General features: G+C 46.3%; 4 protein-coding genes across 5 annotated transcripts in view; 1 reads left to right on the forward strand and 3 right to left on the reverse strand.

Annotated features, from left to right (window-relative positions):
• The window catches only part of LOC131266536 (segmentation protein cap'n'collar), a 42555-nt gene extending 40934 nt beyond the window's left edge, over nucleotides 1–1621 (reverse strand). The window contains exon 1 of the mRNA XM_058269099.1: nucleotides 204–1621. Within this exon, the coding sequence (XP_058125082.1) occupies nucleotides 204–1187 (984 nt within the window). The 5' untranslated portion in view covers nucleotides 1188–1621. The remainder of the gene's footprint in view (nucleotides 1–203) is intronic.
• A 2245-nt stretch (nucleotides 1622–3866) lies between these two features.
• LOC131265727 (aminopeptidase N) lies at nucleotides 3867–11262 on the reverse strand. The gene is made up of 11 exons (XM_058268030.1): nucleotides 11142–11262; nucleotides 8786–8884; nucleotides 8632–8670; nucleotides 8338–8526; nucleotides 8143–8225; nucleotides 7840–8021; nucleotides 7585–7765; nucleotides 6079–7516; nucleotides 5860–6002; nucleotides 5030–5794; nucleotides 3867–4955 (listed from the first exon to the last, which is right to left on the reverse strand). The coding sequence occupies exons 1-11, from the start codon at nucleotides 11260–11262 to the stop codon at nucleotides 4809–4811; spliced, it is 3387 nt and encodes a 1128-aa protein (XP_058124013.1). The 3' UTR covers nucleotides 3867–4808.
• Nucleotides 11263–13906: 2644 nt separating this feature from the next.
• Nucleotides 13907–16326, forward strand: LOC131265732 (GTP-binding protein Di-Ras2). The gene is made up of 5 exons (XM_058268037.1): nucleotides 13907–13999; nucleotides 14267–14374; nucleotides 14532–14717; nucleotides 14857–15027; nucleotides 15206–16326. The coding sequence occupies exons 1-5, from the start codon at nucleotides 13922–13924 to the stop codon at nucleotides 15509–15511; spliced, it is 849 nt and encodes a 282-aa protein (XP_058124020.1). The 5' UTR covers nucleotides 13907–13921; the 3' UTR covers nucleotides 15512–16326.
• Nucleotides 16327–16763: 437 nt separating this feature from the next.
• Nucleotides 16764–22044, reverse strand: LOC131265731 (PE-PGRS family protein PE_PGRS17). Of its 2 annotated transcripts, XM_058268034.1 has the most exons (7): nucleotides 21935–22044; nucleotides 18601–18775; nucleotides 17927–18114; nucleotides 17664–17846; nucleotides 17306–17515; nucleotides 17017–17130; nucleotides 16764–16943 (listed from the first exon to the last, which is right to left on the reverse strand). In XM_058268034.1, exons 1-7 carry the CDS (start codon nucleotides 22010–22012, stop codon nucleotides 16848–16850), a joined length of 1044 nt encoding a protein of 347 aa, XP_058124017.1. In that variant the 5' UTR covers nucleotides 22013–22044; the 3' UTR covers nucleotides 16764–16847. The 2 variants fall into 2 exon arrangements, with proteins under 2 accessions (XP_058124017.1, XP_058124018.1); XM_058268035.1 differs by lacking the exon at nucleotides 17306–17515.
• Between the last annotated feature and the right edge of the window lie 851 nt (nucleotides 22045–22895).

Raw genomic sequence — 22895 nt, forward strand, 5'->3', positions numbered from 1 at the left:
ATATAGGACGCGTCATGTAATAATTTATACGCAAAAAGCGCACCCACGCGCCATTTTGGCCTCTGTTACTACACAGAGCACGGATGCATCATCACTTTCTTTGTGTGCCACTTTAGTTGTGCGTTTCGCCTTGGGCAGAGATAGGTGCCTATTATTTTTTAATTTGAAGGTTCATTTGGCGGTTTGTCCTGTTTAGAAATTACCTCCTGTGTAAGATCCTGCACCGAGCCGCCATTCATATCCGCCGGCTCTTGCTCTTCCGGGACAACTTCCTCTTTAACACGCACTTCATCACTGTCCACATCGGTGCTCACTAGGTGCTTCTGCTGGGTGCTTGTCCGCTTCGCAATCTCCCTCCGTACATCGTCCTTGTTATCCTCCTCCTCATCGTCGTCGTCGTCTTCGTCGACGTGCGTTTTATTCGCCCCAGAGACGGCCGGAATATTCGACTCGCGATGTTTGACTGCCGTTGGTGTTACCGTGGAACTGGTAGTGGCCGTTGCTTCCTCGACACCCCTAGTCTTTTGGCTAGCATCACTGCTGGCCGTAGCCATCAACGATCGAGCTCTCGCGAGGGTACTTTCGAAATCGGGCGCAATAGCGCCACTGGGATCATACTTGGCCGTAGGGTTCTCCAGCAGGATCGCATCGTAGTCGTTCAGATCGGCCATATTCTGCTCCAGCACCGAGGCCGAATCCTCGAACAAACCGGTACGCAGAAAAATGTCCTCCGCCTCGACATCGAAGTTCGTTAGCATGGTCACGGTCGCATTGTGCACGGCCGGAACGACTACGCTCCCTCCACCGACCACCCCGCCGCCCGAGGGCACCGGTGACGGTGGCCTTTCTTCGGCCATCGTAGTCGCCGTCGAGGCGCTGTCATTCGAGTCGAGCACATTCAGCAGGTACGTCTGCACACCACGATAGTTTTGCTCGATGTACGGCTGCTCAAAGCGGGACAGATCCTCGATAATCGGTGGCAGAAACTTACGATTGACGTACGACTGGTTCGAGTAGTCGGGTGGGGCCGCCAGCAGTTCCAGCTGCCAGCCACCGGCATCGCCAACGCCGGCCAACCGGCCGCCCCATTGCAGATCGAGATAGTTTTCCGGATCGATCCGTAGCAGGCTGAGCGTGATGGCGAGGGTTAGCAAGTGCTCGGTAAAAAGCTTCTTGGTCGAGAGCATAATTACTTTTGCCGGCCGAGCGGTGGTGTAGTTGAGACGACCAGCTCCTCGGCTACCACATACATCGAATAAAACGATTTGTTTCTTCACCTGGCCCCTATTCCATTAGCGTGTACAGCTTCTTGGTTGCTAGGGCCTCTTTTTCGTTTCGCTAGTTTTTGCGCAATTTGTATGTCAACAACCTGCCGACGAGTTTGCCACGCAAAAGCACAGACCGAGATTCGGCTGTGTGGCATACACCACGCACCACTTGCCGCCTCTTCCTGCTTCCGACGTCTTCGTAGTAATAAGGCAAAAGGTTCGTCGCTTTACATCAGCCACCGAACCGGTTAATGAATTCGCTAAAATTGCGACTGGCAGTTCAGTGCGTTGTACGCAACAGACGAACACACCGATGAAGATCCGTGTATGATTCACCAGGTTGTTACACACGCGTACACACCGTCTCCGCACTTCTTCCGCTCTCTTTATCGATGACTCTGATTATGCACCTTGCACCATTTCTCGCTGCACTCACGCACTTAACAAAGGTAAAATGCAATCGGAACCGACAGCACGGATGCACCAACGCTTAGGTGGAGCACAGAGTGTCCCTCAGAAGGCCGACTCTACATTGACCACGGACACGGATTTATGCAGATCGTAGCAACCAAGGGAAGTGAAATTATACACATCAGTGAAACTTTCGTTGCTAGCGCACGACGCACCGTACTACTACGCTCGACTGTTCTGTTTTGCTTGCGTGAGTAATGCACCGCACAGGACCGTGCACGTAACTGAGATCACGTACGGCAAGAGATTTCCGTCTGGCTGTTTGGTCTGCAGCAGTTTATTTAGGAATGGCAGGTCAGAAACCTTTTTTTATTTGGAAACAAAGATTAAAAGAAAACAGAGATCACAAATGTCTCTCTTGCGATACAAGGGAGCCGTATGGTGAAATCGTAATTATCATACTACCATCTCACATACTCCGGCCGAACCGCATACATTTCCACTACCTTGGGCCGTTTACAGCGCCGCGTCAAAAACTCCCGCCTGTCGTACGGGTTGCCCTGAGAGGGCAGTTTTGCTAGCACAAAAAGCCAGCTTCATACGATGTAACGCAACCGTTGGATCGTTCGAGAACAACATGTTCACGTCAATCTTAGCAATGTCAATATTCTTGGAACCTCGCTTTCCCCACGCAACGACACAGTGTCGGGTGGTACGATCTAGAGTTCTGAAGCGATGGGTCTAAATGTATGACATTTTGCGTCAAAATAAGCCGCCGACCAGGAGAGGAACATCTTTCTCGTTCTCTCGCTCATTCGTTCGTTCCGGATCAACACATCCGATGTAACTTTGTTTTTTTTGTGTGTTTAGGGCAGTGTTTTTGCGTCATGATACGGCAGTATTGTCGAATTGAAATAGAAAACTTGCGGATGTGAGGAGCAGAGCGGATGCGTGGAGATGTTCATGTATGATGGAGGGGCCTGAATATTTGATTCTTTCAATTGGAGTGCTTCGGGAGATGATAGTGGAATGTGATATCTCCCAACACCGGGTAGCCAATTATGAGTCGAACACAAAGTTTACGGACAATGCAAATGTTATGCCGAAAAGGCGAGCTGTCGCTGTTACGTACTTGATTTGGGCATGATGTGGATGATTAGTGAGATGCTTCCTTGATCCAGGTTTAGGTGGAAAGAATGAATTTTATCGAATTATTCGTGGCGTCATCTATCCATTTATTTCCTCTATGTCTAACTTACATCTAGGACATGATACGATACAGTTAAATGCAGAGCGTGGTAGCGGTTTTAGTATGTTTATATAATGATCACAAATGCCTCGAGATGATATGAGCTTCAACGGGTATGAAAACGATCAGTGCAGGGCGGAAAGTTTACCTGATGGAGGAAAGGTGTCTTCTGTATTCGATGCGTTGACGCTTCCGGAACATAGTCATTTTCTGGAGCAAGCGATTGCATCCGCGGTAAGTCAAAATCCGCCATTAGAAGGGTTCCTAGAAGTAAAGTAACACATTGTAGCTACGGTAAACATTAAATCTGCTCCTCGATCCCGCCATCCGCCGATGCGCATTATCTCTCACACCGCTGTCACAGGCATCGTCTCCCGTAACCACTACCCCACCGCGCCCTGTACGCAAGCAATCTATAGCACCGTCGTAGCGATGAAGAAAGGAACCTGTTGATCGTCGGCCTGCTTCGCTATGTCACAAATGGTCTTGCCATGAACACCGGGATGTACAATTACATCCCCCATACGAATACTTACGCCGCTATGCTAGAACGTATGTTTTCCAAAACAATAGAACGAAAATATGCCTGCATACGAATAATCACGCACTATTGATGTAAGGATTTAGATTTTCGTTCGCTCTTCGGGGCACACGGTCACGAAATTAATCATCCGTTCGCTGTGTGGAACGTGATAGTCTGATGACGTTAGTTTGGAATTAGACACAACAAACAATCGCAGGTCGCTGTTTAAACCGGTCGGTCGGTTTCTTCACCAAGTGTGCCGTGGATGTTTTGTGTCATTTTACGTTTGATTTGAAAATCGGCAAATGTCGTTGCAAAATAATTGTCCAATGTTTGATTTTGATTTCATTACGAATTCAATTCAAAGAGATCCGGTTTCAGTTTCACACCATTTTATTTATTTTTTTTTCGTTACCCATGGTATGCGCGGCTCCTTCAATGTATCGCTTTTATGGAAAGAAAATACATGAGTCTGAGAGATATATGTGCTAACCCAATACTGACCACTGATTATTCATATTGAACCTAAATCACTGCTGCTAAACGGTGGAATTCTGGTGGAGTAACACCAAACACCAAACATAGGATTGCTCATTTTGTTTCATGCCGATCAGATCATCATCGTTCTGTGCTTCACCTCTTCACCTAATCCATGCACTTCGCTTGTTGGGGAGTATTTCCGAGTCCAAAACTGGGTTGTTTGCACCTAGCAGTATATATTCAGCACAAAAACAGCCTAGAAACAGCTAAACGCACAATTAAAACAACACACCAGGGGGTTAGCTGTTGCCATCGTGCTGCCCCTCATTTTCGCTATCATTTCATGTTGCAGGTTTTTTTTGTGTTTGGTTTTGGTATGATTTACGCGTCCTTTCGCTATGTGTTCCTTATGTTACTGGCGAGATATACGATATAAATTGTCGATCACACAAACTATTCTTTGCATTCTTTGGTAACTTATATGTTATAGAATATATATTTACACCTATATACCTAAACGTAGACAGTGGAAGATTGAAGAACACTTCGCCACCTGCACGCGCCGTCCTCTTGGTATCTATAAAAGGAGTCTTGAGATTGTACTACGATAAATGCATCCTTGCGTTTCTGGTTTCTTGTCATCGACATTGTCCTTCGTTTTCCACGCTCTGTTTTCTCTCATTTACTCATTCGCCCTGCTCTTCTTTTTTCCTTTTTTTTTCCTAATCCTTTGTCATACGCGTCCCCCCCTTTTAGCATCCAACACTAAAATAAGTAGTTTAATTAAAGGAAAAAAAGTTTCGCAGTATAGATGAAAAATCTTGGACTAGAAGGAGAACAAAACCTACAAGCTATCCGCTATTGCTCGTTTCTGAAATCAAAAGTGATATTTGTTCTCGATCCAGCTGTATATGGATGCTTGCGAACGACTGACCCATTCGACGTTGGCTGCCACCGTGCTGAGCGTCATGTTGAGAAGTTTCAGCCCAGGTCCATCTCCAAATCTGTCTACCAGTGATTTTAGCTGTCGAATAAATGAAAATAGTTAAAGAACCCATCTATTTCGTAGTCTATGAAAATAAATCCCCTCCAACTTACCTCATCGTAGTCAAACTTAGTCGAACCGTACTGCGTGATGGCGGATATAACGCGCGCGAAATGAACCGTACCGCGACCAAGCTTGGACTGGAAATCGAACCATTTCGCCTGAAGAAACCGGCAAGCCATCGCTCCGCCGGTCGGCGTACCAGCGATTGCCTCCAGCACCTGCACGATCTCAAACACCGGCAATGTGATGACGTGCGACAGCAGCCGGTTCTGCAGCCATGCATCCTTGGTGACGCCGAGCGCCCGCAACAATTCCATGCGTTCCTCCAGCACGGAACTTTTCTCGCGACGCACGGATATGTACCGATCCCAGCAGAACTGCCAGTATTGAAACTCGCCGGACAGGACCGAACCGATGTAGGCTACGGCGCGCAAATTCGGCGGTATCGGTACGGCGTGCGCGGTAAAGTTGCTCACCAGCGCTTTGGCGAACTTGATCGTGTCCGCTTCTTCCCAGAGGGCCGCACTGAGCATCAACACCGGCCGCAGTAGCTTCGCTTCGTCCTCACCGGAGTCCTCCCAACCCAGCACTTGGATCGATTTGGCCAAATTCTGCCGCACGTACTCAGCCAGCACGAGGTAACACTCGGAGTACTTCAGTATCTTGCGCCACTTTTCCAAGTGGCTTGTGCCGAGCACGATCGGGCCCCACTCTTTTTCCTTCGGGAAGTACGAGATCAGCTCCATCGCCGCGTGACATGGTATGAGATTGGCGTGACAGAGTGTGAAAATGTCCGACACGAGCCCAACGCGATCCTGTCGAAAGATCAGATCAAAAATTATTTAAAGCATATGCAAACGATGCACTAACTCATGCGTACCTGTGTACTAAAGACTGCATTATTAATTTGCATTTGCTCGACCAGCTTGGCCCAATTCGCTTCATCGTACAGCACGCGATAATATCCCGTCTGCCTATGGTTTAGCTTGATCCATTGTGCGGTATGATTTAACGTGATGGTAACTACGAAGGAAGAAAGTAATATATGGGTTTTGCCATAAGAACCTCTGATTTTCAACTCCTTCAAGTAATCTCATACCTTCAGTTGCGTTTAACCATATTGTTAAACTCTGCTGCTCGCGCTCCCTTTCCTCGCTGGTGGTGGTTCCGTTCGCGTTCAGCACGTCCGTAATGTAATGGATAGGAAAGATCCACCTGGATCCCGCTTTTCCCGCAGCTTCACCTGCCGGGGCGACCGTCGTCGTCGTTGACGTCGCAGAGCCTCGGTCCGTCGACTCCGGCCCGTTTCGTTCAATATCCTCCATCGGTTCGTCGTAGATCGCTAGGTACTCGGCCGGCCGGAAGTCCGCCTGCCGCACAATCAGGCTGGTCCCGTTCATCGTTACGTTCAGCAGCGGAAAGGCGGCCGTGTTGGTCCACTGGTTCATCATTTCACGCACGTACTTACTATTGTTGACCTGCTTCGCGCAGATAGCCCACAGGTCCGCCGGTTCGGCCGTTTGGAATTGGTATGTTTTCAAAAATTTCCCTAAACACTGTCGAAAGTTGCGCTCGCCGATGGCCGACTGCAGCATCGACAGCAAGGCGGCCGATTTGTCCACGTAGAACGGATCGTTATCACCGGTTTCGCTAGCGCCAGCGTTGATGCTCTCCCAACCCTGCAGCGCATCGATGTCCAGCGCTTTGGTGAGCGTGTCGATGAGGAAAAGCTCTTTCATCGGCCACAGCGGTTGAATGGTGGCGAGCAAGAAACGGCTCAGATACCGTATCAATCCCTCCCAGAGCCACTTGTGTTTCCAGGTCTTGGGAGAGATCAGCCCGCCAAAGTATTGCTTTACGATACCCTCGGATATCTTCACGACCGACATGTGGTACTCCTTGGAGGAGATGGCGGTTGGTTCGTTCAGAAACGAAGTCCGACACACGATCAGCCCGAGCGAGCTGGACAGGTCATCTAGCAACGCCGGGAGGGCAACGAAGTCCAGTTTTGATAGCGGATACGCGACCGAGAGCCACTGCTGCAAGTACTCCAGTATGTCTCGGGATGTGTGCAGAATGAAGGTACCCTTGGCGATGTGCGTTTCTGGGGCGTAGAACGAGTACGCTGGGGCGGTTTTTACCACCAGTGCTTCACCATTCCAAAGCAGTTCCTGTTCCGGGGGCATCGATCCATTCGCCTTTGCCATTCCGGTGTCTAGAGCGTTGGCCGTGCCGTTCGTCTCGCTAGGTGTTGGATCCTTCGAGGGCAGGTTGTTGGTGAGTTTGAACAAATTTTTCGACAGCAATACCGCCGTCAGGTTGCGGAATGGTTTCTTCTCCGTTTTGGCAACCTTCGACGATGGTGCAGGCTTGCCGTTGGTTGCTGGAACTGAACCCGCTTTTCCACCCGCTTGGTTGCTCACATTCACCCGTTGATACTTGGACGACGGATCAAGCAGCTCCCGCTTGAAGTCACTGATGACCCACGAAACCGAGTCCGGTGGAAGTGGTGGTGTTTCGGCAAAATCGTCTCTCAGCTGTGAAACAAATGGAAAATGTCCAATAAGCAACGGTCATACCGTGACGTAAAATGAACATCACTTACCAAACCGGTTCCCATGTAAAACCCAACATCATCGGTATCCTGCACGATCGAATTTGACAGTCCTATGTGGAACCGGTCACGGAAAAGGGAAATTTTGAAAGCCGCTCTCAAGTGAGGCTCGTCGAAGCAGGGAAACGCTTTTCGGGTGCTACCCGGCTTAAGTACCGTCGCCGCCAGCGTTCTGCAAATTAAGCAAAATTAACAAACAAAGGTTATGTTCGTAAAACTAACATGCAGATGGTTGCTCCTACGTACTTCTTCAAATCGAAATCTCCCTCGAACTGGTCCAGTATCATCTTGGAGTGCCATCGTATGCTCAGCGTGTAGTTTGCCTTTTTCCGCAGCTTTTCGCGCGTTTCGATGTACAACTGCTGGCGTGGGGTATATTCGAGTATTCGGAGGATCTTCAACGCGAATCCTTTCGGTCCAACCAACGCCTATGGTTGTGGCATGAAAGAAATATAAAGTGGCTTAGTTAAAAATGAAACACTACCCAACACAGTGTGGTAAAGCACAACGTCGCAAAAAGGAACTCCATTATTGAGACTGTAGTCTTACCTTTTCGGTTATGTTGAGATCCTGTGCGTGCAAAACCACAAAGTTGGTTTCCTTTTCCACGTACAATTCTATCGATACTTGCCCTGCGGGATGCAAACGGGAAAACAGAGTGTTAAAATATGAAAGGGAAACTGTTCATCCTCTGGTCCCATAAGGAATTAAAATCAAAACCCTTTCACTGGAATTGCTTTCTACCTTTTACATCCAGTGTCGTCAGGTTGGGATGTATCGTCAGAATGTACCGGTTCGGTTTCACGTTCAGCGGCAACGTCGGCAGCAACCACGGGAATGGTTGCCCATTGGTGGCGATCGGTAAAAACGGTTCCGAGCTGTTGTATCCATCGGGCACGTAACCGGGGGGTATTTTGCCAGCACACGGACAAACTATGCCAATGGCGACGATTGATAGATGGGGATATCGAAATGGGAGAAATTGAGTATCGTCGCCTACTTTGCTAGAATCGCGGAAAGTTTATACACAATACATACCTGTCTGTGGACCTGCGTACGCTATCACCAGGGCCGTTGCTGATTGAGGACGAAAACGGAAGTATTGGGTTTATTCCAATGTAAATAATGCAATAATAATGATTCAGTTAAAGTCGATAAGATTTTTTTCCGTTACAGGCCATGATTGACTTACCAAGCAAAGTTCCCAGCACGATCGCCGTCACGAATAGGGCTCGTTTTTGCGAGCAAACGGCCACTCCATCGCGCACCGGGCGAGAAGAACTGTCGCCACCTGTAGGGAAGTGAGCAGGGAACAACAAGTTCGATTTCTAGTAGCGCAGTGAAACCTCTTTAGAGTTAACAAATATATCCAACAGATTCACTAAACGTATGCCTATAAGCGTTCGTTAAGCATAAAAAGTATACAAGTCTTTGGTATAATTTAAAAAAAAGAATACGACAATGAAATTGTGAACGAACGCATGGTTGTGTCCGGGACATACCGGAAACGGTCACAAGCGTGTTTCGAACGATAAAGCGAGGAAAACAGGGCACGGGGGAAGCTTATAATGTTGCGCAGCGCTAGGCTAGGGACAACACATGTCTAGTATGTACCTGTGAGGAATGCATCGTCGTCAGAGTCGGGCTCCGTCATGCCGATGCGCTCTCTTCGCCACGGTTTACTGTTTGGGCCACCACTGCCGACGACCGATACTTTGACGGGTCCCCCTTTTCTTTGCTCGCCAGCCAATACGGCGGCTGCCAATACGGGACGGTCGGGTGCGAGGGGGGTGTTGGATGCAGATGGATGGAAGGTTTAAATTAGGCACATACACGCACACACATACACACACACGCAACGGTAGGGTTTTATGGTTTTCTTAGGTTTGGTTTGTTGGCAAACGTTCTCCGTTCGCTAAATCGTCCTCTCGGAAGGGTTTCGGTAATGTGCAGGGGGGGAAGGATTGAAGAAGAAGGTTCACGAACGAACGAAAGCAAAAGCAGCGGGTTTGAAGGGTCAGCTAGGTCGGATGCACGTTCATATCTATCTAATCTCCTGTTTCGTTATCAAGCAAATGGTAACAAGTGTAATTGGAGTTGTTTTTCACAGCAAAATTTGGTGTATCTTTATCTCTTGCTATTTTGCCAGATTTCTGGAGCACCCTTACAGTTACAGAGCTTGCTATGATTGGAGTTTTTAATTGCTTATGTTCAATCACAAAGAATATTTCACAGGTCTACACCGAACAACATCCAACAACGTTGCGAAGTACAGTCTTGTCACATTTTTGCCTACAAAAGGATGCTAAAAGGCCAGCATGTCGGTTCGTTGCGACCTGAAGTTGGAGAAACAATGACGGCGTGTAGCGCTGGACGCTTGCCATGCACAGGCAGACATGCTTCCGTTACGACTTCCGGTGGACTGCAACTATTATTACTACCGACTGCCACAGTAGACGCGGCCTCCTGCAGCCTGCTGCACTAACATAGTACGTTACGAAATGCGAATATAGCCCCGCGAAATCGAATATCCTTTTTCCGGGGGATGCCTACTGGTCGGCCATTGCGTTTTCGTGAGCAAACACGCGTGTCAGCGGGTAAATGCCGAGTCCCTTTAAATCACACACACACACACTAACATACACATACACGCACGGAACTCCTGGCTTTTCGGCAGGAGCCTTTCTGATTGACCGTGGCAAAATCTGTGCCTTTAAAGTACTATTCCACCGGAATTCTCGATTAACCACGTTCGGCAAACAGTATCAACCAACAACGCGCTTCGAGCGGTCTCCGAATATATCCTTTGGAGGGCGAATGAAAAAAGTAGAACGGACGGAAGTGTGTTCCTGAAGCGTAGCGCTTTTCGGCTATTTGCAGAGGACGACGGCTACTCTGATGATAGCGAATCTGTCAATATTTTTCTGCCACATTTCTCCATCTACACATCCACGGCACATGCGCACGGATGCGGGGGTCCCTTTGCATATCTACATCGTACATTGGTGGTGTAGAGCAGAGGCTGCTGCTGCTACTGCTGGCTCTATTGTGTATCCTATGCTGTGAGTGTGAGCATGTATGTGAAACGGTGTTCATACGTGTGAGGGTGCGAGTGTGTTAGGGGCCCCTAGTGTGCGTTATTCCGCGTGCACGTAAGTAACAATAACTAGCGCTAGGCGGAGGTTTCACCAAAGCAACCGGAGCACATCCTTTCGTTGCGTTGGATTCCCAAAGCATCCTTGATTGCGTTGTCAGGTGCGCAACAAGGATGCAGGGTGCGGAGGGGAAGACCGTGCCGGCGACTAAAACTAAATGCAATCAGGAGAAGCTAATGGAAAGGAAATTGCACAAAATTGTTGCCACCCGGAAGTTGCCTCGAGCGCTCAATTAGACAGGCTCGTAGTTTAAAAATAAAAGAATGCTTAGGTGGGCAAATAAATGAACCTACAGTCAGCTGCACACTCGGGAAACGCAGGAAATAATAGAAGGAGCTGGGACGGATGGGTGGTGGGCTGATTTGGGCGAAGATTGACTGACAGGCTGCTTACCGAATTTGTTTATGCCGTTCCGCTTTTTGCTGTCGGTCTCGGAAAGCTTATCCATTCCGCCCAGCGGCTCCAGCTCGACGCTCTCGGCCATGGCCACTTTGTAATCGTTCCTTCGCTTCATTATTTGTTCGGTATTTTCGTTTGGTTCCGGCTTTTAGTTAGTTTCTGTCCCTTGTTTTGGTCGTCAGGTGTCGAAGGGGACAGGACACCAGTCGGGGGGGCAGTACGACGATGCACGGGGTGTACGGTGTACGGTTCCGGGTGTTTCGGAAGGGGTTTGTTTGGGGAAATCCTACTACCCTACTACCACACGCGACGTGTTTTCAACAGTGTACACAACAAGTCCTGCTCAAGGACAAACGCGAGAAAAGCTCGGTCGCGGTGCACAGAGAGATGTGGTGTTGGCTCCCCACTTGTTGATAAACGTCGACGACCGTGTGACGCCGTGGCAAATGTTTGGAGCTTGGGTCTAGGGAGGCCCTAGCGTTTCGCGTCCGAAAAATATGGGAGCTTCTTTCTGGGCGCAAGAATAACTATTCTGGACTAATGCACTACACTATGATATGCTTTCGGTTTCGGGGATTAGATATTGCGCCATAAAAGATGTCTGCTCCACGGTTCCATTAAACGGTAGTAATACTGGTTGTGGGAGGGCACTGGTCAAAGTTGGTACTAAACGACCCTCGGTTTGAGTGAGTCGCAAAATGTGAATATCCTCTCGCGGTAAAACTTTTTCAAAACAGCCAAAAGTTGAGTTTCCGATATGGTGTAAGCAGTAAAAAGTACTGTGTAGAAGAGTGAGGATTGTATGTAGGTTTTGGTATGTTCGCGCCTCTAGCCTCTAGCCAAACATCCTGGAACCAGAAGGGCCAGGGCTCCGACGTCCACGGTATCACACACCAGTCTTGGTATAACCAAATAGATTCTACGTTCTACCGGAGTCCTGGAGAACGCTGCGACGACTGTGTTAGTGCGTGCGAAACAACTTTCTCTACACCAAAGGCACCACCATGCTTGCTTGTGTAAAACAATGCTGGCTTCGATGTGTAAAACCAAGCTAAACCTGGGTACTCCACGTGAACTTTCTTTTCGACTGATATTATTTTCCGGTCGACTGTTTGTTTTATTAAGGGCGACAGAACTCGTTGGACCGTTTTGTGTATGGGGTTTTTTTTGTGTTTTTCTTCCCGGCCCTACTTCCGGCGGACACCCATGGTTTTGGAGTGTGCTCTAGCCAGCGTCCGAATCACTACAAACTCTCGTTGACACTTCGTTCGCTCTGATATTGATTTATCAATAAAATGCGAAAGGCGTCGAAGAGCATGGACCGTGCATAGAATTGGCAAAAGCGGCGTCTTGTTCCGGCGCATGCGCATGTGAAGCGCAATTCATACGCGTTTTCATTAAGTTGCTCTAAAAAGATAAAACATTTATCGCAGAGTGAGCATGCAAACATTGCATTCCGTTCGAAAATGTAAAAGATTTTTATTACTAAAATAAGACATTTAAGGACCCAGCGAAGTAGAATCATACCACGTGTGGCTATGCAAGCCCCAAGGCCTCGGAAAAACGGGCCATTTGAAGTTGCCATAATCGAGAGCATTTTGACAGATTGTAGATTGATGAAAACTCCGAAAAGGGAAAATCCTTCGGAAAAGCGGCTAGAGCGAATAAACCATTCTAATCATCGTGCGGTAAAGCAAGAGCGATGTAGATCCTAGGATTTAGGGAAGGCTGAGTGATGGTACAATTCCCTTTTCATAGGGGAAGGTGGTCCGCTTTGCGTGAATTCCGTACATCGACTGTAGGCTGCGTAGAATTGTCAAATGAGTATTTTGTTTAGCATCCAGCAGAGCCATTTCTGAGGCGGACCTGTTAATTCGTACGCTGTAAATAAGGGTGAAAACTGTCCAAGCTCCTGCTCGATTGCGTTCTCGAACGTTAAGTTTTGGTGCATGGAAAACATCGATTGCCCACGCGGGAGTTAACTCGCGGAAAAGGTTAACTCGAACGTCGCATGTGTGCGTGTGTATGTGCGACAGCTTTTCCGATGTTTTCGCGGGACATCAAAGCATACCTCCTACACGCTTTTTCCGATACACACTAACCCCCCTTACACACATACACATTAACACACGCCCATACATATTATACACGCGAGGGTGATAAACGCCAAACTCGAAAACTAATAGGTGACGACCACAGGCAGCTCACGGTTGTGCTGTACTGCTTTGTATCGAGGAATAAAGTTGTTGGCAAATGTAACTGATCAATCTAAACACCGTTCGTCCTCATATAAACATCGAATTTTTGCTGATTTACGCATTGTTTCACTGTGAAAAAAAAGTATTGTGATGGTTGTCGTTGTACAAATGTTGTTGTTAGTGAGAGCACAGTAACGAAAAGCAAAGGAATAAACACACGGAACACGCGAATGTTGCCAGTTGACGCGAAAGCGATTTCTTGTTAGAGTTATTATATATATACACACACGCATAAATATACACCATATATACACATTATATATATGAACATATATATGAGGACATAGATATACACACACCCAAACGCGCGCACAACCCCCGCACTAGGAAACGCATCAAATTCGGTGTCCAAATCGAAGTAGTTCCCCCCGCGACACGCATTTCGTTTCGTTAAATGTGTTTTGACGAAAGTTAGAAGCAACAGAAAGTAGCAAATTGCCATCGAGCACTACCAGCGCAATCCCCGCCCTTAGTACGCCAACGAACGAACGCAGCAAATCAACAACCACCGTCAAGATGGGTGAACCGGAGAGAAACAACAAGAAAATCCTGCAAAACATCAAAATGCCCGAGCAAAGCAACGATTACCGAGTGGTATGGCAGTAGTATTGTCCTGTTCTGTGTCCGCTGTATTGTAAGCTGCTGTGAGATAGCCGCCCCTAGCTCCTGGTGCACTCAAATGGTGCACTACGGGAAGGGCATACCTTCAGGCGCTACGATAAGGCTGTCATTATTCTAACTTCCCGTGTGAATCCGTAGTCTAGCATGTATTGAGCGGAATCATGGGTTTTGTTTGTTTTGTTTTTTTTTTTGTTTTTAATTCTCGCTGCGTCTCAACGATGTTTGTGGCCGCTTCTGCAGGTGGTATTCGGCGCGGGCGGTGTAGGCAAGAGCTCCCTGGTGCTGCGATTCATCAAGGGAACGTTCCGAGAGAGTTACATTCCCACCATAGAGGACACGTACCGGCAGGTGAGATTAATCGATGCCGAACCCTTCCCCGGTGTGCGGGGCATGCTTTGCCGGACGCTTTGGCAATCACGTGCTGTTTTGATGCATAGCTGCAATCGCGTGCTCATGAAGGATCAGCTACACTAATGCACTTCCATCTCTATCCGCTCTTGCACAGGTTATCAGCTGCAATAAAAACATATGCACACTGCAAATTACCGACACCACGGGATCGCATCAGTTCCCGGCAATGCAGCGCCTGTCCATCACCAAGGGTCACGCATTCATACTGGTGTATTCCGTCTGTTCGAAACAGAGCCTCGAGGAGCTGCGACCAATCTGGAGTCTAATAAGAGAGTTGAAGGTACAAACCTACCAAGCCGACGGTGGCATCGATATTTCCGGCAATGGCGAATTAGGAGCTCATGTGTAAAATTGTCCTCTATTAATTTTCCGCACACACCTACCTTCACCCACACATACACATACACGCTCACACACAGGGTGACGAAATATCTCAAATACCCGTGATGCTGGTGGGAAACAAATGTGATGAAAGTGAAGACTTACGGGAGGTGACCAACATCGAGGGTCAAACGGAAGCTGCTACCTGGGGCGTATCGTTTATGGAAACGTCGGCCAAAGAAAACCACAATGTTACCGAACTGTTTCAGGTAAGAAGGGACGTGTCCCTTGCCTACACACTTCATTGAGTTTTGGCTCGGGAACTGTGACGTTTTTTTTTCCAAAGCGATCTAATTTTAACTCCTTGCGAAATGATGCATCTTTCACCTGTTACACTGAATCTATACTGTTGCTCACTCTGTCCCTCTGTGTCTCTGTGTTTGCCAGGAACTACTCAACATGGAAAAGAACCGAAACGTCTCACTTCAACTGGACGGCAAGAACAAAAAGAAAAACAAGAAAAAGATGATGAAGGAGCAAGCGAAGGAGGAAAAACTGCTCAAGGAAAAGAAGGAAAAGCAGCTGCAGCGAGAAAAGGAGAAGGGCAAGGAAAAGGAGAAGGACAAAGAAAAACAGGCGAAGGACAAGGACAAAGCCAAGGAAGGGAAGGACAAGACGGCTTCCAGTAACGCACAGCCGCCGGCGGCCGGCGAGGGAAGCGGCACACTGAAGGAAAAGTGCAAAGTGATGTGAAAAGCCGGCCAAAGGGACCTACTAGTATCATTGACCGTTCACGATGAAGACGACAACGATTACGAAAACGGCGACGACAACTTCAACGACTTGGACTATGACGAACACGATGACGGTACGCCTATGCACCAAATGATTGCAAGCGGATTAGTCTGCGTTATCGAACTCCGTTACATTATTGATATTATATGAAGAGCACAGCGGGAAATACACGAAGGACATGAAAGGTATAAAAATGATTTTTCCCGCAAATGTTAAGGTAAAAGTTAAAAAAAAACAAAAACTAACCGACCTGTACATACGATGCAATTTGACAAGATGGTGGAAGCGAACGTGGTAGCAAGACGGAAAACCACGAAAAGCCAATTGAAAAACTGCACTATCACCGGCAAGCGGCAATTGGACCGATGCCATACGGGTGAAGCATTAGGTGAAGCGCAATATGGATCGAATCTGTTTTTGGCTAACTTTAAAAACCCAACGCCTCTACTGCGGAGGGAGCCACATCAAACTAACATTTACATTCAAACGTATCTCGCGTATGCAAACAAGCAATCGTCCGGATAGGGACCGTGGGGAGGGCGTGGGGTAGGTGGACAGGCATTTGCATGACAACATGATGATTCGAGAATATTATTCTTACGACAGCAAGCATACATATATACAAGAAAATACCAATTCTCTTAGCTATATCTCTTAGCTTACCTAATACACACGAATCGAATAGACGCTTAAACTGAAGTGCACTAGATATAACAAAGCAAACAGTAGGAAAATTAACAATAACAATAATTATATTTTGCTTCAAATAACAAATAATAAACCGTTGAGATAATCACTAGTGCGAGAAGCGTTTTCATTTCAATCGACACTCGGAAGGCCGAAACTGATCGTCGGAAATGCGTTCTTCGTCTTTTGCTTCAATGATCATTTGATAATGATATTTCAGGTAAATGTATATCATAAATTTACGCTCTCGAATTTACAGATGCTCGTGCTACCCACCAAGCTGGATGAATAGTCTCATTCTCATTATTGTTTTCTTTAAACCAAATTATGTCACTCATTTTAGATCATTATTACTGTTATTATGTTGTTTTTTAAATGTTCTAGTAGCGAAGTTCAATTTTTCCAGTAGTTCGATAATAAGTTCTCACATGTGGTTTTCCTACAAGAACCACGATAACCGATTAAAAACAGACGGACGTTTAAAAACAGCAATGTTTTGTTGATTTCTTTAAGATATATTTTCTTTATTATGAAAATATGTATTTTTACGTGCACGTTAAATAGTTTCAATGTGTTTTACATTATACGGCATAAAACATATCCGCATCTAGTGAACTTCCACGTGCTTCTGGACTTGAAGACTTCCGCTACCGGCTTTGTTGTTCAGGAACTGATTAACGGCCGACAGCGTGGAGATCGGAATCTAGAACGATGAATTTATTAATAAGAAACAACACAACAGCCTCTCCGTAGTGGACGGGCGATCGGTTACTTACGTTGAAGATATCGTTCCAGAAGTTGGAGTTGTGGGTCGAGCTGGCGACCACGTGGGTGCTTGTCGAAGACCCACCTGCGCTGTGTCCGTTCGACGAGTCATATCGGGTGTGAACCTGTTGGAAAAATACGAATACCAATATTACTTCAGGGATCATCAGGAGTCAGGATGAAAATAGCACAATGCAATGATGAGTTTAGGTGTGTGTGTCTCTCTCTTTCTCCGGGATTTTGTTGATGGTGAAAATGAATTTGGAAGCGAACCCAATGCCAATTATCTGTTTCCGGTACCTCTTTCTCAAACGTAGGTCTGTGTATGGGCTCGTAGGAAGTCTGTTTCACAAATGTCTTGTGTACAACCGGTGGTGGTGGCGGTGGTGGCGGCGCGGGGTGCGCAAATTGTGCACCCAGATTGGTGAACGCCTGGAAGTCGAAGAAACGACTGATGTCGAGCGGAGGTTGCGGTCCATCGTGATGAGCTGACGTTTCAACGACGGCGATCTGTGTATTTTCGTTTTATTATTACAAATTTTAGATTTCATAAACAATCACTCGATCGTGATCAGTCTTCAGGACATTTCGGTCTAGTGTCGGTGTAGGTGTGTTTGTCTGGTGTTCACGAAAACTTTAAAAAGCTTCACTCTTTTACCTTGTGGGGATGTCCGATCACTTTCTTCTTGTACACGGTCTTACGGAAACCGTGTGCAGGAGCAGGTGCCGGGGCTGGATGGGGTTCCGGGACCGTCAGTTCCGTGTGCACTTCCTTCACGTGATCGATTCGTTCGAAATTACCTTGGTGCTGGTTGCCGCCATACTCCTTCGAAATGACAACCTGCAGATAGGGAAATTTAAAAAGCCACCATATATAAGTACCAAATTCCCTCTACGCGCCAAGGTTAACCCTCGCCTTACCTCTGTGGGTGGGGCTCCATGGTTCGTTTGGCCCAGTTTGACAACCTTCTTGCTCACTCCTCCAGCGTGCGATTCGGCGCCAGCTCCTCCGGCACCGCCGGCCCCATCGAGACCTCCACCGATGGCGGCACTAGCGCCAACGCCGTGCCCTGCCGTCGCTCCGGCGTACGCGCCTCCAGCGGTGCGTTCTAGGAATGTTGGCTCACCATCAGTCTTGACTCAGTCCGGATGTGTTAGTTATCTTCTCTCCACCAAACAGAGGTTACTTGCTGTGTTTTGCGTGCTTTTTTGTTTTTGCTGTGCGATCCCTTACGCTGAAGTAGTAGTAAAGTGTATTTCTGGTTGTTTTTGTCATGCACCCTGGTTCAGAAAATTTAAGCAACTCACACAACAACACTGTTAAGCCGATTAGTTTAGGACAGAGCGTGCGTTTTTATTCAAACGTGCAGAAGTGAACATACAAAGCATTGCATGCAGTTAGTTAACAGAGCGATAAGCAAAATTTAGGTAATTTTTATTAACCAATTGTTTTGTTTTTCTTTTCGGATCTATTCCTCTGGAGCGCCTTTGCCGTGGAGTGTCTTCATGCATAGACTCTCGCCGACTCTGGTGTGGTTAATAATATCCCGGCGACCGAGCGTAAGCACCCAAGAAACCACCCAACAAACCATTACCGTTGCCGCCGAGCAGTCCACCGATGCCGGCTCCCGCCTGTTGGCCGTGCGGTGTTCCGGCGGAAGCGGACAGTCCTCCGTGGGCACTGTTTCCGGTGAGCAGCCCTCCTAGACCGGCCTCAGCGTGGTAGCCGCCGAAGTTGACGCCGAACTTTCCATCGCGGAATGTAAGCAACTGGAATCGCGAAAATATGTGCGTCATTTGATGCTTCAACCCACAGGGAATGTCTAGCGCGACTGGATTTAAATATGTATATTTCCCCCTCGAGCAGCTTCACTGCTCAACGGAGACTCTGACGCCTTGTCCCCGGTAGTTTCGCGACGCCGACATGCATTATACAATCGTCATCTTGTACCCTTGCAAACACCCGACCGGTGCGATTACGGATGCCATCATGAATTCCACTAATTAATCTCCACGCTAAGATTGTCATGAGCAACGCGAAAGCAACGGTGTTCGATCGACCGTTAAGGCTACTGCTTACGATGCGAAAAGTTTGCTTTCTGATCTCGATCAGATGATTTATGGTCATGGCGCTGAAGTGAGGTAGTGGAGATACTGGAAACTACATGATGTCGGGACAATGTACGAGTATGACGCGATCTTAGATACAAGGGTCACTGTGAGTTGTACGGGAATCTTCCTATCGCATGTTCTCTGTCTTAAACTGTTCACTAATGGTATAAAGAATAGTTTATTAAATCATTCATCTGCTTGCAACAGATAAATGGTAGTCGAGATTCAGTTTTCTTTTTGCATAAAACTATTTTTTTTTCTGTTCACCAGAAAGTGGGGAAATTGAAGATTTCATTAATGTATTTGGTGTATTTAGCACTAGAACTACCGCAATGTTGATGCTTGCAACTCTACCGCGATTTATTTTCAATATTAAATTGATTTTTTTTTTGAATACATAAAAATTAACATTCCATTGGATGTGTGAAAGTCATGCATTAACATTTGGTCGAATAGATTAACCTAAGGAAATAAAAGTGATTGAAAAAGTACCGGACCAGTCAAAATGACTCACAAATGGTCAATATCTTAGGAACAGTAGTAGAGTTGAATATCTTTTTTTACAAAGAAATATGTAGAGTTTTATTGTGACCATAATTTTGATAAATTATAATCGCTTCTGTAGTTCATGTTTGCACATTTTTCCTCATATACCGGCACTAACCCAGCACCAACCTTTGCAATCCATTGTTCGATAACTGGTTCTGTTCGAATCCAGTTGCATTCTAGTGCATAAAGATTATTGGTACAAAATCAAAAGAATTAAAAAAAAACAACCAGATCCACTTGTAAAAGAGTCGGATTCTGGAATGAGCAAACCTGTTTCCTCACGTTCAACTTGTTCTTCTCAGAGTACAAAAAATAAAATCCAATCTCAGTCTTTACAGCAATAGGCTTGTATCAGCACAAAGATGCACGACGCACATGGTGGAGCGTCGATAATAGTGAGGTTAGTCAACCTGGAACGTACGTTCTACTCATCAGTACAAGTTTTACAAGAAAATAGAAAAAAGATTGCTTTCCATTAATTGCATGACCTATTAGCGAAACTAATCAGGGAGGCTTAATTTGCTCCAACATATAGAAGATAAAAAAATATCTCTTTAATGGCCTTCTAGAAGGACTCGTTTTTACTCATTTGCTGCGAGGCCGAGATAGACCGTAATAGCTTTAAAAAATAAAAAAATTAATCAACGAATGATGATGAATCTACTTCCCTGACAAACTGTTTTCCAACCAAACAAGGGACAAAGGTCGGTATCTGCGCTAGAACCGTACACATAATCCGAACCACGATTGCCCAAAGACCAGTTGTTGATGCACATACTTATTTTTTTTTAGAAACAAACCTGAAGTAAACAACAACCCTTCCCTTCTTCGCAAAGTTGAGGCCGGTCCTAGCGAACGGTAAAGACGAAACATTCAATGTCAAGTGTAGATTGCATGAGGCGTAGTGATCTATTTCCTGTTGGTCAACTTTTACTTTTGCTGCGCCGGCCGCCGGTAAAAGAAAAATCGTAACCTGGTAGGAGTTAACGCTCCGATACCGGAGGTTCGTCGCTTTACGCGGTGGCACGCAAGTCTTTTGTTAAAAGCCGGGCGCGAATTGGATCTTCAAAACTAAAAATTCATATGTAGACCTGCTCTTCCTCTACCGGCTCATGCATTATTCATGACCACCACCGAAGAGCACAAGTGGGTGAAAAGAGTTTTTTGTGTTTCGTTTTTGGCACACATAAAAATTTGTCTTCGACACCGTTCTACGCTTTCACGGTGCGTAAAAACTGGTTTAGGGAGAATGATAGTTCCTTAATTTATAACGTTAATTCTTCCCTTCGCTTTTTAGTGACAAATTTGTAAAAAAAAGTTCAGCAGCGTTCTACGATTTGCTAATAGGATGATTTTGAGACCTCTTCGAGACACTATAGTTAAGGGATTTCGTTTCGATTCTCATTTTGTTCCGTGTAGGGGCAGTGAACCATGAACATGACTTCAACGTCCTCTGCAACTGATTGCTTTGAGACTGATTTTATCTGTTTCACTTTATTTTTCCTATCCCTTGATCGACAGAAGACAGCAAAAAATAAACCAGAAACACAAATTCACAACAAATTTGCTGACGTCGGGCGGATGCTCTAGCGAGTAGAAATCATTAAATTAACTGCGAGGGCATCACACTGGAGGGTTTTGATTGACCGCATGCCTTCAAGCTGCTGAGTAATCTTATGTTTGGAATTTTCTACAAGCTCAGAAATACCACAACAAGGCTCCGTATTATTCCACGTCTTATGTTTTCCGTCACGACCTTAGGCATTACTCGATTCCGATTGCTCGATTCCCAACAGTCCCTACACATTTTAATTGAAGGGTGAAACTTGCGTCGTGCTGCGAATCGTTTGCGAGCACCTGACTCACCATGGTAGAACCTGATTCTCGATCGCGATGCAAATGTGTATCCTCGACCAATTCACAAAACAAAAACCGTTGCGCCACCATAAAATAAGAGCTCAAATCAAACGGGATGTTAGGTAAAACATGTTTCTCGGGAGAAACCAACAAGCTTTCCTTTTGTTTTGTATCTTTCTTGGCTTTTGTATGGTAATGAAATAGTCTGATCTTCATTTCGCTCGCAAATTAGAAAAGAAAGAAAATCGAATCAAGATGCCTCTCACGTTTATGCCTCGGCCGGGGTGTGTCTTGACATGCGATTGTTCAGAGTATTTGAAAAATTCTTAACCGTTTACGTAATACCGGACATTGAGTTCGGTTGGTTTGTCATTTGATTTTTACACAAAATACACTTAACACTAGACTTACTTGGGGAACTGGAACAGCTTGGATGCACTGTACGATCGCGAGGATCAGCAAAGCAACGGCTACGAATCCTTTCATCATTTGCGCCTAGTGTTCGTTCTTATGATTTGATTTCTTTGTCCAGCACCACTGGATTAACACTTCCACTTGCCACTACGATGACGGGATTTTCCCGCAAAATGTTCAGATGTTGCGCGCTCGACTGATCGACTCGCACTGGATCAACATGAACGTTGCCATACACTCTTAAGGGCGGTTGTTACGGTGACTTGTTTCGTAGAAACGTCGCTTCAATCCAAGCTCCGCGGATGACCGCAGCCCGAGGATAATGACGTAGAACGTCGATCGATGGAAAGGAAGCGGTAAAAAGAAGAAGAAGGACAGCACAAAAAATGCCTTCCGCTGGATGTAGTGAGCCCCCGCCAATCCTTCGTCAAGCAGGTGCCTAACCAATCGGGTATGGTTTTAGGAAGTGGTTCTGTCGTGCTTTAAGATAAGAAAAAAACTGGTCCATCCCAGAAGAGACACCACCCGAGCAGCGATTCGAGAACAGACGATGTTGTACGAGGAGCTCTTCTGAAGTGGTGCATGCGCAAATATTGAGCAGAATGATTATCTACATTTCGGAATGAAATTGAGTTGGTTCTTCCGCTGATCTCTTTGCTTTTATATTCATTGGCGACGGCTGACGTCACGGAGCAATTAAATGATGCCCGTCGGTAATTGATCTTTCACGCAGTTTATTATGAAAAGAAATGGAAGAATGAAGGAATGAAAAAATCCTGGTTCTATTTGTGCCACTGTACCATGTATTAAAGTTTATTTTCGTCATTCAATAGATAACGTGAGTAATTACATTACAGTTTGATGTAATTGTGATGATTTACTATCAAATATACTTTGAAAGCAATGTACAGCGTTCTTAAATCTTAAACATAGGGTAAATAAAGTAAACAAATTATTA

This window comes from Anopheles coustani, chromosome 2 (genome assembly GCF_943734705.1).
Source record: "Anopheles coustani chromosome 2, idAnoCousDA_361_x.2, whole genome shotgun sequence".
Classification (NCBI taxonomy): domain Eukaryota; kingdom Metazoa; phylum Arthropoda; class Insecta; order Diptera; family Culicidae; genus Anopheles; species Anopheles coustani.

Coding starts and splice junctions, on each gene's coding strand:
- LOC131265727 (XM_058268030.1), bottom strand. CDS start 11,262: ATGAAGCGAAGGAACGATTACAAAGTGGCCATGGCCGAGAGCGTCGAG. Junction 8,885..11,141: donor GAACGGCATAAACAAATTCG/GTAAGCAGCCTG, acceptor ACTTCCCTACAG/GTGGCGACAGTTCTTCTCGC. Junction 6,003..6,078: donor ATGGTTAAACGCAACTGAAG/GTATGAGATTAC, acceptor CTTCCTTCGTAG/TTACCATCACGTTAAATCAT.
- LOC131265732 (XM_058268037.1), top strand. CDS start 13,922: ATGGGTGAACCGGAGAGAAACAACAAGAAAATCCTGCAAAACATCAAA. Junction 14,718..14,856: donor GTCTAATAAGAGAGTTGAAG/GTACAAACCTAC, acceptor GCTCACACACAG/GGTGACGAAATATCTCAAAT. Junction 15,028..15,205: donor ATGTTACCGAACTGTTTCAG/GTAAGAAGGGAC, acceptor TGTGTTTGCCAG/GAACTACTCAACATGGAAAA.
- LOC131265731 (XM_058268034.1), bottom strand. CDS start 22,012: ATGATGAAAGGATTCGTAGCCGTTGCTTTGCTGATCCTCGCGATCGTA. Junction 17,516..17,663: donor TGATCGGACATCCCCACAAG/GTAAAAGAGTGA, acceptor GAAAATACACAG/ATCGCCGTCGTTGAAACGTC. Junction 17,131..17,305: donor GACCTACGTTTGAGAAAGAG/GTACCGGAAACA, acceptor TTTTTCCAACAG/GTTCACACCCGATATGACTC.